General features: G+C 39.0%; 1 protein-coding gene across 3 annotated transcripts in view; it reads right to left on the reverse strand.

The window, feature by feature from the left end:
* The window catches only part of KLHL32 (kelch like family member 32), a 126825-nt gene that overhangs the window by 98011 nt on the left and 14677 nt on the right, over positions 1–14137 (reverse strand). For all 3 annotated transcript variants that reach the window (XM_039390825.1, XM_039390826.1, XM_039390829.1), the window contains one exon: positions 1677–1764. In XM_039390825.1, coding sequence (XP_039246759.1) covers positions 1677–1699 — 23 coding nt within the window. In that variant the 5' untranslated portion in view covers positions 1700–1764. The remainder of the gene's footprint in view (positions 1–1676; positions 1765–14137) is intronic.

Genomic DNA, 14137 nt, shown 5'->3' on the forward strand with positions numbered 1-14137 from the left:
AGGTGAATTTACAAAGAGTCATTTTGTTGTATATCAAAGTGAAGATATAAATTATTTTTTTTTTATTAAGGGGTGAGTAACCTATCAACTTTCCACTACAATCATGTAATTCACTGTACACATATGCTATGCAGCAGCTGTGTGGCTGCTATATTCTCCTTTGTTATCCATACACACTCTCTGCCCATCCCGCTCCCACACCTTGGGCATCTCTAAACTACTGCAGCCCTGCCTTGCAGACTGTTTGCTCTAATCCAACCTACTTTTTAAAAAAGACGACAACTAAGACATTACTTCCAGAAGAAGGCTGGCCAAAGTGGAATAGCCTGTACCTGAACTTCAACCCCTCTTTGATAGTTTAGGTTTCATGTATGGACATGTCCTAAATACATTTAAAAATTACTCATTCAAATTATTCTTTTTTGTTCAGCTGTTCTGTTTGTTGAACCCAATTCATATTCTAAATGACAGTTATCAAGAAATCTAACTTGCTAAAATACAATGGAATTATTTCTAACTGTTATTTCTCTTGTCATTTCTATAGCAAAGTGACTAAATCAAACCAGTGCAAGTATAATATGCTAATTATACCCAGAGATGGCTTCTTTTTATTTCTGTTTTTATTAGCCTCTCTCCCAGTGCTGTGAAGCAAGACCTTTGTTCCTCTCGCTTTTTTCACCATCATCAAGAGGACTATTTCACTCAACGGAAAACACCTGTGGTTTTAAACTGAGCTCTATCATAATCCATTTTTCAATTCAATGCCAAAATGAAAAATCAATTGCCTGTAATCCTTGTGTTAAAAACATATGAAACATATGCATGCAAGGCAATTTAATGGAATTTATGAATGAAAATACATAGAATCATTAAACACAACATGACGACTTTGTAGTGATATTATCAGTTGACGGATTCAACAGCTATAAATGCAAGGAAGTCCTGTTTCTCTTCAACTGCAGAAACATGGCATGGGGAAGGGGAATAGAACTGAAATGATATGGTGTTCCAGTAGTATCAGGTAGTTCTCTGAGGTCCCAGATCAGTGTTAGCTACTCTGTAAAACAGAACCACTAGCATATCCCACTACTACAAAGTTCTGCAGAAAAACAATTAAGTTAATAAGTTCTGCAGAGTGTTCTGCCTGAAAGTGTTTCCAGAAAGTAATTAAATTATAAATAACAAATACTCTTTTGTGACAATGGGCAATACAAATGAGAACAGCTACACTGGGAAAGCGACAGAAGGGAAGGTAGAAAGATAAGTTTGGAGAGAATGCTTTGAAGACATTTTAAACAACTGGAAGAGTAATATACATCCTGAACAGTGGAACACTACACACCCCCAAAATTGTCACCAGCCACCAATTCGGATGCATAAATATAAAATGCAAGTTGATTCCACAATCAAAAACTCCAAGTATAAACTAAGGCATAAACAACATAACACATGAAGAGGCCGTGGGTCCCCAGTCAATCCCAGGCACACTTCTCTCTACTAGAGATAAGTGGTAACAAGAGAGTAATATTTTGCAGATTATAACATGTATTTAATAAAGTGAATTCCTATCTAATGAACAAAAGTATTAGTTTCACTTTTTTCTACTTTCTTAACTGATGCTTTAGCAAACATCCTCCTAAATGTTAATACTTCCTACACACTACCAAGTACTATACCTCAGGCACCTCTCAGATGGCATCTTTCAGTTTGGTCTTCTGAATATCAAAGCTTATAACCCTGTAGGAAAAGCAGCAAACATTCCAGCTAGAAAGAGAGAACAGAGAGGAAAGTTAAAATTCGAAGCATACACAGCCTCAGCCTTAAAGATCAATACTTTTAGGATATGTAATTCAAAAGCAACTTTCAGACTGTATTCAACTCTGGCCAATGAAAGTGGCCTTTCCTCTAGTCTTCTCTAGAAATTCACACCCTACCATCTGAATGTCCTGCACCTACTGCCCTTGAGGTATGCTTTCTACAAACACAGGAACACATATAATTTCAAAAAACTGAAGAGAGGTGAGGAGGGAAATAACTGTCCCAAAAATCCCTCAATGAAGAGTAGGCCAAACGTATGTATTAGTGTTTGCTTACTTCCCTGAATAACATCCAGCTATAAAAATCCTACATCTCTCACAGGCAAGGGTCTAAGAGGTTTGCAATACACCTAAGTTCATGCTTTCATGATGTTATCTTTTCCTAAAGACACAATCTGGTAGGGGAGGGGGGATAGGTTTACTGCATCCCAAAGTCGAAGTTTCACTCTCCTCAGAGCAACATACTTGACTGATTAATCAGTGTTATGACCAAACGCCACTGTCAACCTGGATGAAGGACAATGAAACTGGTGAAGGGTCTGGAGCACAAGTCTTATGAGGAGCAGCTGAGGCTGTGGTCATTTCGCCTGGAGAAAAGAAGGCTCAGGGGAGAACTTATTGCTCTCTACGGTCTACCTGAAAGGAGTTTGTAGCCATGTGGGTCAGCCTCTTCTCCCAAGTAACAAAACATAGGATAGGAGGAAGTGGTCTCAAGCTGCACCAGGGGAGGTTTATTTCAGGTATTAGGAAAAATTTCTTCACTGCAACGGTTGTCAAGCATTGGAACAGGCTGTCCAGGGAAGTGGTTGAGGTGTACATTTGGCACTTAGGGACATGGTTTAATGGTGGACTGGACAGTGCTGGGTTAATGCATCAGTGATCTTAAGGGTCTTCTCCAACCTAAATTATTCCATGATGCTATAAACATTCTGGAAAATACAAACAGTACAGTGCAATGAGATTTATAAACTCCATAGCTTTTTTAAAAAGGCAAAATATTAAATTGACCATATAAATAAACCCCAAACAGCTGAAGTGTCCAAAGACCTAAGCTGTTGAAAACAGGGTTATACAGAAAATTTTTAACTGGTGTAGCAGTCATCATAGCTGAAAAGACATTTCAGCTTCATATGTCAAGTCTAAAAGAAAAATATATTTTAATAGAATAGTCAAAAAAGAAAACTACACTACTTTGGCTGCTTATTTAAACCATATGTGGATCATTTAATGTAACTCAGTGACAACGCAATATTACCATTCAGCAAAATTTGAAGAATGGAAACATTTCTGTATTTTTCTCCCTTTTCCAAAAAGGCTATAATTCTGAGCAAAGGGGGTGACGTCATAGAGAACTTACACTGATGACTCAGCTGGATATTCAGCAAATTGATATGCAGTGCTTCTCAATGATGGTTTCAGAACATTTCACCCTCACCATCAACTCAGTTTCTAGTTATATTATAACTCACCCTATCCTTCAAGAGACAATAAAACACAGCATATTAAGTAAGTGGTCCAGGTGCTGTCAACTAATGAAGCAAACACATTTCTGATAAAGGTACCTACTATTTTATACACTCATATGTCACTCACATGACGTTTCAGTGGTCATAGAAGGCTTTTAAGTTCAACCTTCGCATTCACCAGTAGCAAAAGGAGAGACTCAACAGCTGACTCGACTGATATACAGAGAAGTTTTAACTAGGTCCTTAAATGGCCTAAGTCCTTCACCAGAACTAATACAGAACTAATATCTGTAAGTATTACTCCACTACATCTTTATAAATGCCAGCACTGCCCATACCAGCACAAAGAATTCTCAAGCAAAAATTCCTTACTCCATCACAGGTGTGAATATGGACATCAAAATCAAAGGTTTGATCTCTGCTGATTGGAGAGACAGTAGCCAGAAGCAACTCACCTCAAGTCTATGCAGATATACTATATGTTTCTGATGAAACATATAATACATAAAATACTTAGTATTATATATATTAAAACACCTGCATAGGAATAAAGAATATAGCTTACTGGTTTTCTAGCCACTGTCCAAGTTTAAAGCAATCCACCTTGATGTCATATCTGAAAAAGTAATTTCTTCCAGTCTCAGGGGATCAGAATTTTGGACTTCCTGAAGAATGAAGTTAAAAATGCCATTCTTCCCCTAGGAACTCAAGTTTCAGAACAGGAAATATCTCTCAGATGCCTTCAAACAGCTTGATAGCATTTTCAAGGGGGCTTTCATCAAGGTTTGCAAGAGTGATCTAAGATCTACTGCCTATCCCAACTCCTGCACCTCGGGCATCTCTAAACTTCCTAAACTGAAGCTGTTTCCCTTGTCAGTAACCATACAAAATGGGTGATTTGTAAAACTTGGCATTAAATGTGATTTTTTTTGCTTCTATGAGTACAGATAACATATTTTTCCAGTTAGCAATATTTCATTTAGATATATTTCTTAATATTCTTAATTATGACTCTCAAGTTATGCTGGAAAATGGTGAATCAACACTACTTACATTACATTTGCTGTGCGCCAAATTAGCTTAGGTAGAAATTGATGAAAATTCATGTACTCAAAAACTGCTTAAAATTACTACAAATATTGAATATATAAATAATTTTGATGAGATTTTTGCATTTTCAAGTAGTTATCTTTAATTAGTTATCTTTTTTCCCTCAAGTCACTCCTTTTCTAAATGTGTGTTTTAAGTATTGAAAAACACTTCCACTTAAACCCACACCACTTCAAATTAGATGTATATGCAAACTGAAGGGATCATAAGATCTTCCCCGTAAAAAAGCAAAATTTGGACTAACTGGTTAAGCCATGAAGATAAAGCATTTGTATACAGTAAAATGGTATTTTCCCTTTGACAGCTTCAAATATCTGTTTTAAATTTCGTCTTTTTTTAAAAAAAGAAAATGCAATATTTAAAAACTATGAGAAGTACACATTAACTTCATTTCAGAATTATATCATAGCACATCCTGATGGAGGCTGTCATGGATACGGAATAAAACCATTCAGATTTACCCATGGCAATTTTCTATTCCAGCTTAGAGCCTTATTCATAGGAGCTTCTGGTTTTGTCTGTGGTTTTAGTAAGTCAGAATAACCCATCGTTTCAAGCTGTACTTCACCTTCTCTCAAAGTAAGAGTCTCTTCAGAAACAAAATTATGAGCTTACTATTCACAGAAAAAAAAAGGACAGCATTATCTTCTATCTTTTTAATCACAGCTCTGCCAAATTAATTTGTCAAAGGGAAAACAGTTGGAAACAGCTTTGAAAAAGATTCATTGCAAACCTGCTCTTCTGAGTATATTAACACACTTCTCCCCCATGATAGGGAGACACCACATTAACCCTTTTTCATTGAGATCTTTGAGTGTTGAAATATTTTTCTCTTTCCATAAAAAATGTTCAAGAATATCACAATTGTGAGGAAAAATCTGCCATTGCCCCCTGTGGTCAGTGAAACCATAGTTCAGCTCAATCAAAAGTTGCTCATCTAATGCAGTCCCTCAATATAGTGACTTTCAAGAGAAAGCATTCACAGTACTGAAAAAAGCCCTTAGATTTCATGACAATTACAACAGTAAGGGAATAAAAAAAATTGAAAACCTGGATTTGTTTGGGAAAATAGGGTTTGATCAAAACACTCAGGAAAAAAATTCAGCAAAACAATAAAATAAAATCAAACAGTCTTCTGATTAATAACAAACTATTTTCTTGTGAGACTGGAAAGGTCATTATTATCTTCAGGTCATCAGCTACAGACATTTAGAATAATGAAGTTTATTTTCTATTACTACCAAATTACTATCTGACTTCATAGAATCATTAAGATCTTAAACCACAGAAATATAAAATGAAGCCACAAGCTGTACAAGTAAAAACACATTTTATGTCTTTACATCCTCTTTGTGGCTTTATATCTTCTACATATCTCAATATATCAGCATTCTGAATATTTTTTTCTGAAGAGGCATTCAGATAAAATAAAATCCAGGTCCATGGTCAACTGTGTAACTTAAGGCATATTTTACCTCAGCTACCACCTGAGCAAGAAGTTGTTGCATTCTAGTGATAAAACCACATATAATCATGTAACTCAACTGGAAACCACACAGTTGGAGTTTGATGACTTTCAAGAACACGTCTGCTTCCAGGATGTGTGTATACTGTTTCACGTTTTTCCTTTGAAAAAAGGAAGTTTTATACAACTGTAATAGTGTACCATTGTGCACCAGCAGCTTAGCTTTTCAGAACCACCCACTGTTGCTACCACTTAAGCTATGATACTAATTACCTGCTGAAAGGTGCAGGCCATTACTTACAGCTGACCCATTTATCATTGTTAGGGAATGGCTGGGAGAACAATATTGCAAACGGATCCTGACCTGGCCTCATGGATCCCACCTCATGGCAGAGGACTTCAACCTTCAAACGTCTCTTCCAACCCAAACTATTCTATTGTTCTGTGAACTTATTTTCTCATCTTTCTCAAAGCTAGGCAATAAATATGCAAAGAACTCTCAAAGTATAGTATCTAATCCATAGATTGAGTTCACAGTCATTATAAGGGACAGAATGAAAGTTCTTGGGCATTTTAGTTTTTAAGGCACTGGGCAGCTGGGATGAACCAAAATCTTCAGTTACTTTGCCAGAGTATGCTTTCAAGATTTTTCCTAGACCTCAACAAAAAGAAAATAAAAGACTATCTGACGATCAATAGTGTACAGCCTTGCGTAACTGAGGTGACCAGTTATATGTCTAAATACTACATGGCATTTCCAGTGAACAAGTATTTATATATTTCAGTAAAAACATGAGAGAGTTTATACATCTCGATGGGACCTACAAGGCCCTCAACTTTCTCCATGAAACAGCATTCATGAAGTTAAAAGTAAAAGGCTGTGACTGCCAGCAGCCAAGAAAACACGTACCTTCTAAGAATGGCTTTCAGCAGCCACAGGGTGGCAGAACTAAACTTCAAGATAACCTACACCTCCAGGACAGTGACCAGAATATTTCAAGAAGTCTTTTCCCCTCCACCACCACTCCCCAGCATAATTACAATAATATAAAATACTTGCTGCATGTCCAGCGGGTGCTTTCAATACCAGGAATTAGAAAAGAAAAAAAAAGAAAAAAGAAAATAGTCTGTATATAACAGTACAACCACACAGCACTTCTCTAAACATCAGAGCATTGCAACAGGTTACTGACATCCATGTCTCTATTTTGAAAAAATATTCAAGTCATAAAGTAACTGATCACTAAAATCACCATCAATTTTACCCCATACAGACTCATTGAATGGCTTGGGTTGGAAGGGATCTTAAAGATCATCTAGTTCCAATCTCACTCCCTTGAGCAGAGTCAAGGGCAGAACAGAGCATTCTTTATCACAGAGTTTCTGGGTTCTCAGGTTTTTTGAACAGAAAAAATCAAATCATTTAAGTCAAAACTAAAGTATAGAATTTTACTCTGAAGGAACAGGAGATGCCTTTTAATCCATTCTGACATAATTGGCTAATTGACTATTCATCCACTCTTCAGTATAAGACAACAAAGATTTTTGCAAACATCTTTCTGTGAAGAAAAATGGGCATCAAAAGATTTCTGGCAGCTTTAAGCAAATTGGGCAGTATCTTTCATTTTGATGATGAAACAAATTTGGATGAGGCCAAGAAGAACATGACAAGTGAGAAAGAAGTCAGAAGAGGAAACAAAAATTACATGGAAGAAGCTGGTGATGAAGACCAGGTGAGACAGCTGCAGTTGTTTCTGGGTTTTCTTCTTTTGCAAAAGGGAAACAGTGGAACAGTACAGAATACTAAAATCAAATAAGTATCTGGGCAAAACAGATGAGAAGGAATGGACTTTTCTACAGCACAATCACAGGAAGAGATGTCAGAGGTCAGCTGGGAATAATTCTGATTGCTGGACAAGAAGACTGAATGCTCAGGAGTGAAGACTGGGAAGGCACAGAAAGAAGAAAGACAAAGAGCCAAGGGCAGGGAAAATCCTGCCTAAAACCTGCGTGTGACAAAACCATCAGATTTAGAAGAAACCAACTAAAAGAACCAATGTCTGTTAGAGGCCATTCTGTCTAGATTTTAGAATAGAAATCAAGATCACAAAGTTCCACATCTTTTTTGTGGAGAAACATCTGCAGAACATTTGCCTTCACATTCTGCTGACTGTGCTGGATTATAGCAAATAATCCCTGACAGTTTTCTTGAGCAGCAGATCTTAGTGCTAGTGGTTGCAATTATGCTGCTGTTCCATGCAGTCAGTATAGCTCTTCCAAATTTTTTCTTTAGTTTACCTTTTAAAAAGTGTTAAGAGGTTACACACCCATGAAGGTAAGAATGCTAGAAAAGGCAAAAAGCTAAATGCCAAATGCCAAAACTGAAATTCCCTTCAGTCATCTTACTACAATAAAAGGCACAGGTTCCTAATTCCATTACTTCCTAATGAACATCTGAGTTTTCAAAAAAAGCAGCAAAGTGAAATTCTTCTCATATGACTTATGTTCGTGTTAAAGTCAATGAGGTATAACAACATTAGGGAGACATACACACTCCCTTAGGACCTTTTTTCCACACTTAAATTATGTCAAAACTTCTATAAGCCTGGTTAATACCACTCTAGCATAAACGCTTGAATTAGAGTGATGCCTGTATTTATTGTTTGGCTGAAAGCTGCTTTAAGTATAAATGGAATTTTCACATGCAGCCTTAAACTTAGAAGTTTAAGTAGGAGTGACGGGAGCTGAAGTTAGCTAGAGCTCTGAAGTAGATCCATCTAATCTAAACCTTTTCCTCACAACAAACTCAGAGTGATTAAAACACTTCTATACTGAAACAATAGATTTGATTTAAACATTAAAGAAATCTACTTTGAAAGGCAAAATTAAAACTAATTAGATGACCAGAATAAATAAGACCTACAGGCAAGTGTATTTCTGGCCATTGTTTGTGGGCAAGAAGTAGGGGGAGAAAATGGAGAGGGTTGCCCATCTTCAAATTCTATTACACATTACAATCACAAAAGCCATAAGCAGTGAAGTCTGCATAGTCATCTGCTTCCAGGCCTTCACCCTGTTTTGCATTGCCTTCTGCAGATCAAAAAAAAAACCTGTTGTTTGGGAAAAAATAGAATTTCAAGCACGTACAGTCTTTTATTACTGTAGGATCACTATTTCTTACATTTACATGCCTGCAACATGTTTACACAGTCACTGCTACCTCTATAACCTTAACTAGGCTAGTTAATAAAAACCACAAATAAGCTTGATCTGGGATGAGGAAAGTGGCACTGAAGAAGTCAGAGAAATTTTTTGCACCTCTGTTGCACTCTGGATTAAGCTATAAACTGCCCAGAGTGGTTGCATTTTTTATTTAAGACCTTTTAAAAACCTTCTGGTTCGTTATAACCTCTAATTAGCATCCAGGGAAAGAGTCACACACTCTCCTCTAAGTGAAATTCTTTTTAATTTAGTGAGAAAAAATAAGATATTTTGGCAAAAGGTTTTTACAGGAGTAAAATATAACCGGGAAAAAAGCATTTCACTAAGACATTCAGCACAAAGACCCATTCCACAGGAAACACCCACTAAAAACAATCCATATACCAGTTTCAGTAAAACACAACTCACTGCTTTTAAGTTACCCACAAGAGTAGGAAAAGAGTAAAAGAAAGCAACAGATTAAAAGGGATAAAGAAAGAGCGAAGAAAGAGAGAAGGAGAGAGAGAAAAGAGAGGTGAATAGTTACCGACAAGATTCGATGATTTGCATGGTGCTGGCTGGAGAAGGAGAAGAGAAGGAGAGGAGGACAAAAAATGGTTACCAGCTCACATGGTTCAAGCTGCAGGAGGGAAGGAGAGAGGGAGAGAGAGAGAGAGAGAGAGTGTACAAACGGGTCAAGGAAGAAAACTCTTACCATATGAAGAGAAGGAGAAATGCTCTCACCTCAAGACAGGTATCAAGGGGTAGATTTACTAGGGAAACTGTGGCTTTCTCCCTCCTCTCTGTGAGTACAACCTGCTAGACTGTGAGTTTTTGAAGCATTAAGACAGTTGGGAACAGTACAGTTCCCATCCCCTGATGGAAGAAGCTGTGGTTCACATATCTGCTGGGAACTCAAAGGAAAACATCAGGACACCTGACCTCTTACATAGGAAAGCTGCTGAATGCCATGTCCAAGCTGATGGAGAGTTAATGGATTCTTTTTCTCCAGGGATTCATCCAGAGCTTTTATTTAGGCTTTGCACAAGACTTCTAGACTTTATACTAGCATATTTTACTGAAACAGGAGATCTCTCTTTTTTCTCTCATCCTTTGCTCAACATATATTCCATTCCTAACCCAGACTTATTTGATGTTCCAGACCAGTGACCTAGAAAATGTTCTGATATTGACCACTGTCGTTAATACCCAGTGTCAATCCAGCAAATAAAAATTCCTCTCAGAGCAGAAGGAACATATCAGGTAGGGAGAGGAGGTGTCAAGACATACAGTCTAAAAAAACTCATTGTGAAGATGCATACGATGCATTTCACAGTGTGAATCGTGACTTTGACAACACTTCTTAAGAAACTCACATTAAGGTAATACCTTGTACTAAAGTAAAATATCACTCTAATTAAGCACTATCAAATAGGTTACTAGAGAGATATTTGAGTTCTTGTTTGCCAACATCAGCTTTGAATGTGCTCTATATTTTTTCAGAGACAATCCAAGAATATTTTAAATCTTTTGGGTACATACAGATTTAACGATAGACTCAGATCCATTTTTAGGCAAATGTTGCATCAATGCTTCTTATATTATTTAAACAAACAAACAGACCCCAGAATAACAAAAACAAACAAACCCCAAAATAACAAAAACGAACAAACAAAACAAACCAGGAGAAGGTAAATTTCAAAAGAAAAGTAAAACACATTATTTTCTTGTGTGAAACAACTTGCTGCTTAAATTCCCAAGGGCACTATGAATGTAGGCACCTATGAAAGACTTCATAAGAGTACAGTTAAGTGCTTGCTTACAGAAGAGTGAGGGATTTTGTAGCAAGGAGAATGCTGAAACTGAAACCAGTACACCGTTGAAAGCTCAACAAAACAATATTTATTACAAAGAAGTGGCCAACAAGACGAGAACCCGAGAGAAAGGAAAGAGGAGGGATATAAGCCCTCAGTATAAACCCCCCACTTACTCAGGTGTTACTTATGAGGTTGTCTTACCAACCCTAGAATGCTTAGACTTCCCCATAGCAGAAGCTGCATCCCCAGGGCATCAGTAGGCTCACAAGATAGCAGGCATCCCTGCAAAAGGCAACGTTGTCCTCCATGTGAAGCTTGAGTTCGCTCCCAGCACGAGCTATCTGCTTTTTTATATAATTAGCCTGTGACTTCTACCTGGGCAGGTGTGGCCAGTACCACCTAGCTAGAGGCCTTTGGTCTCTCCCCCCGTTATGTGAGTGGTATCTCTTCTGCGCATGCGTGTGTACATTGGAATTTCCTCGCACCTGCGTGCTACACCTCGGGGGTCTTTCCTAAATGAGTCTGGGGGCTTACTTCATCATCCTCCTCTTCACTTTCTCCTTCAAATGCCCTTGGAGGGCCGTCGGCCAATAGTTAGTCACCAATTAATTTCAGTTTATACAAGATGCTTCCTTCAAGGACGAAGTTCTTGTTTATCAGTGCTCATTTTCTCATAACTTGTCAGGAAAAGAACAGACACTCACAGGTGGCTGGGCCAAACAGAGACCAAAAGTAGCAGTGTCTAATTAAGCACAAATACAGACTTTAAACCTGTGTACTTTTGATTTTTCGATCAGTGAAATCGTTCTTCTCTTCATATACATGAAAACGACTTGCAGGTTGTTGACAATCTTTGTTCTTAAGCATCTATCACTACCAAGACATTAAACCATTAATGTCATCAAGTATTTAGGGTTTGTGAATACTGCTCCTAGAACCAAACATCAGATAATTTGTGGAGACAGTCCTAAATGCCTAACTGAAATTTATGAATTGCATGCCAATCACTAAAACGCCACTAGATTAGACGAACAAGGGGTGGTGTGCCAAAGCTTGAAGAAATGAGCACTCATGGGATCCATCAATCTGTCTCAAGAGGTGTTGGCTACAATGTACCACACCCAAAATGTTTCTATACCAATGCAGGCAGCACGGGGAACAAACAAGAGGATCTTGAAGCTTTGGCCCAGTCCCAGAGATTTGACACCACTGGCATAAGCGAAACCTGATGGGATGTGTCCTGTGAGTGGAGTTCCTTGTTGGATAGTTATAGGTTCTTCAGGAAGGACAGGCAGGGCAGAAAAAGTGAAGAGGTAGCACTGTACGTTATAGAAGGGTTAGAACATACGGAGCTCACAGTCAGCAATGGCACAGTTGAGAGCCTCTGGGTCAGAATCAAGGGGCAAACAAATAATGCAGATGTCGTCATGGGAGTCTACTATAGACTTCCCAGCCAAGACAATGATGCTGACGAATTTTCTTTGAAGAACCAAGGGACACTTCCAAGTCAACTGTCCTTATGGGGGACTTTAGCTTGCCAGAAATTAACTGGGAGCATCACACAGCTGGTGCAACTCGAGCCAGAAGATTCCTAAAAAACATGGATGACAACTTTATGGAACAGGTCCTAAGGAAGCCAACTCAGAAAGATGCTCTCCTTGATCTCCTGCTTGTTGACGAGCAGATCTTGTGGGCAAAGTGGAGACTGGTGGCTGTCTTGGCCACAGCGACCATGAGGTGATCGAGTTTAAAATCTGTTAAAAGGAGAAGCACCAGCAAAACCTCACCTCTGGACATGAGGAGAGCAGATTTCAGGCTGCCCAGGGAATTAGTAAGTAAGGTCCCCCTGGAAAAATGTTTTTGCAGGTGCTGGGGTCCATCGGTGCTGGTCACTTTTTAAATATCATCTCCTAAGGACCCAGGAGCTGGCAATTCCCAAATGTCAGAAATCAAGCAAGTGAAGCAGAAGGCTGGCTTGGTTGAGCAGGGATCTTCTCTTGGAAATAAGGCAAAAAAGGAAGGTGTATGCCCAGTGGAAGAAAGGTCAAGTAATGAGAAGAATACAGAGATGCTGCTTGCCACTGTAGGGAGAAAATCTGTGCAGCCAAAGCTCAGCTGGAGTTGAGGCTGCCAGAAATCTTGGGGACAATGAAGAGTTTTTTCAAATACACTAATGCCAACAGGCAGTGTAGAAGTATCTTCAGCCTGTTACACGATGAGGATGGTCACCTCACAAACAAGCACAGACACAAGGCAGAGGTGTTTAATGCTTTCTTTGCCTCTGTTTTCAACACGGATGATGGACCGGGAGGGTCTCAGTGCCCTGAGCTGGAGGACCATAACAGCAAGAACAATCACTCACAGTCAACCCTGAAATTGTGTCAGATCTGCTGCTCCAGCTGGATCCCTACAATTCTGTGGGACCTGCTGGGATTAGTTGAAGAATCTTCAAAGAGCTGCCTGGTGTCATCATGAAAACACTTTCAATGATTTTTGAGTGGTCTTGGGAATCTGGAGAGGTCTCAGCTGACTGGAAGCTGGCAAATGTTGCCCTGATTTTCAACAAGGGCAAGAAGGAGGACCCCAGAAACTACAGGCCTGTCAGTCTCACTTCAGGACCCGGTAAAGTTATGGAGAAAATTATTCTGGGAAGTATTGAAAAACATCTGAAAGACAACACTGTCATCAGTCACAGCCAGCACAGCTTCATGAGAGGGAAGTCCTGCTTATCCAACCTGATTTCCTTCTATGACAAGATAACCCATGTAGTTGATCAAGGGAAGCCAATTGATGTCATCTTTTTGGAGTTCAGTAAAGCTTTTGATACTGTCTCCAACAGGATCCTTCTGGACAAAATGTCCAGCACACAGCTGGATAAACACACCATGGGGTGGGTGAGCAATTGGCTCATGGTTCAAGCACAGAGGGTAATAGTGAATGGGGTAACATCAGACCGGTGACCTGTCACTAGTGCGGTTCCACAGGGCTCCATCTTGGACCCTGTGCTCTTCAACATCTTCATAAATTACTTGGATGCAGGACTGGAAGGGATACTAAGCAAGTTTGCAGAGGACACAAAACTGGGAGGAGCTGTTGACTCCCTTGAAGGAAGGGAGGCCCTGCAGAGAGACCTCAACAAATTAGAGGACGAGGCAATCACCAGTGACGAAGTTCAACAAGGGAAAGTGCCGGATTCTGCACTGGAATGGCACAACCCTGGATGTACATCCAGACTGGGGAATGAGATGCTGGAAAGCAGTG

The sequence above is a fragment of the Pipra filicauda genome, unplaced genomic scaffold, assembly GCF_003945595.2.
Source record: "Pipra filicauda isolate LSUMZ 115617 unplaced genomic scaffold, ASM394559v2 scaffold128_size5466820_pilon, whole genome shotgun sequence".
Classification (NCBI taxonomy): domain Eukaryota; kingdom Metazoa; phylum Chordata; class Aves; order Passeriformes; family Pipridae; genus Pipra; species Pipra filicauda.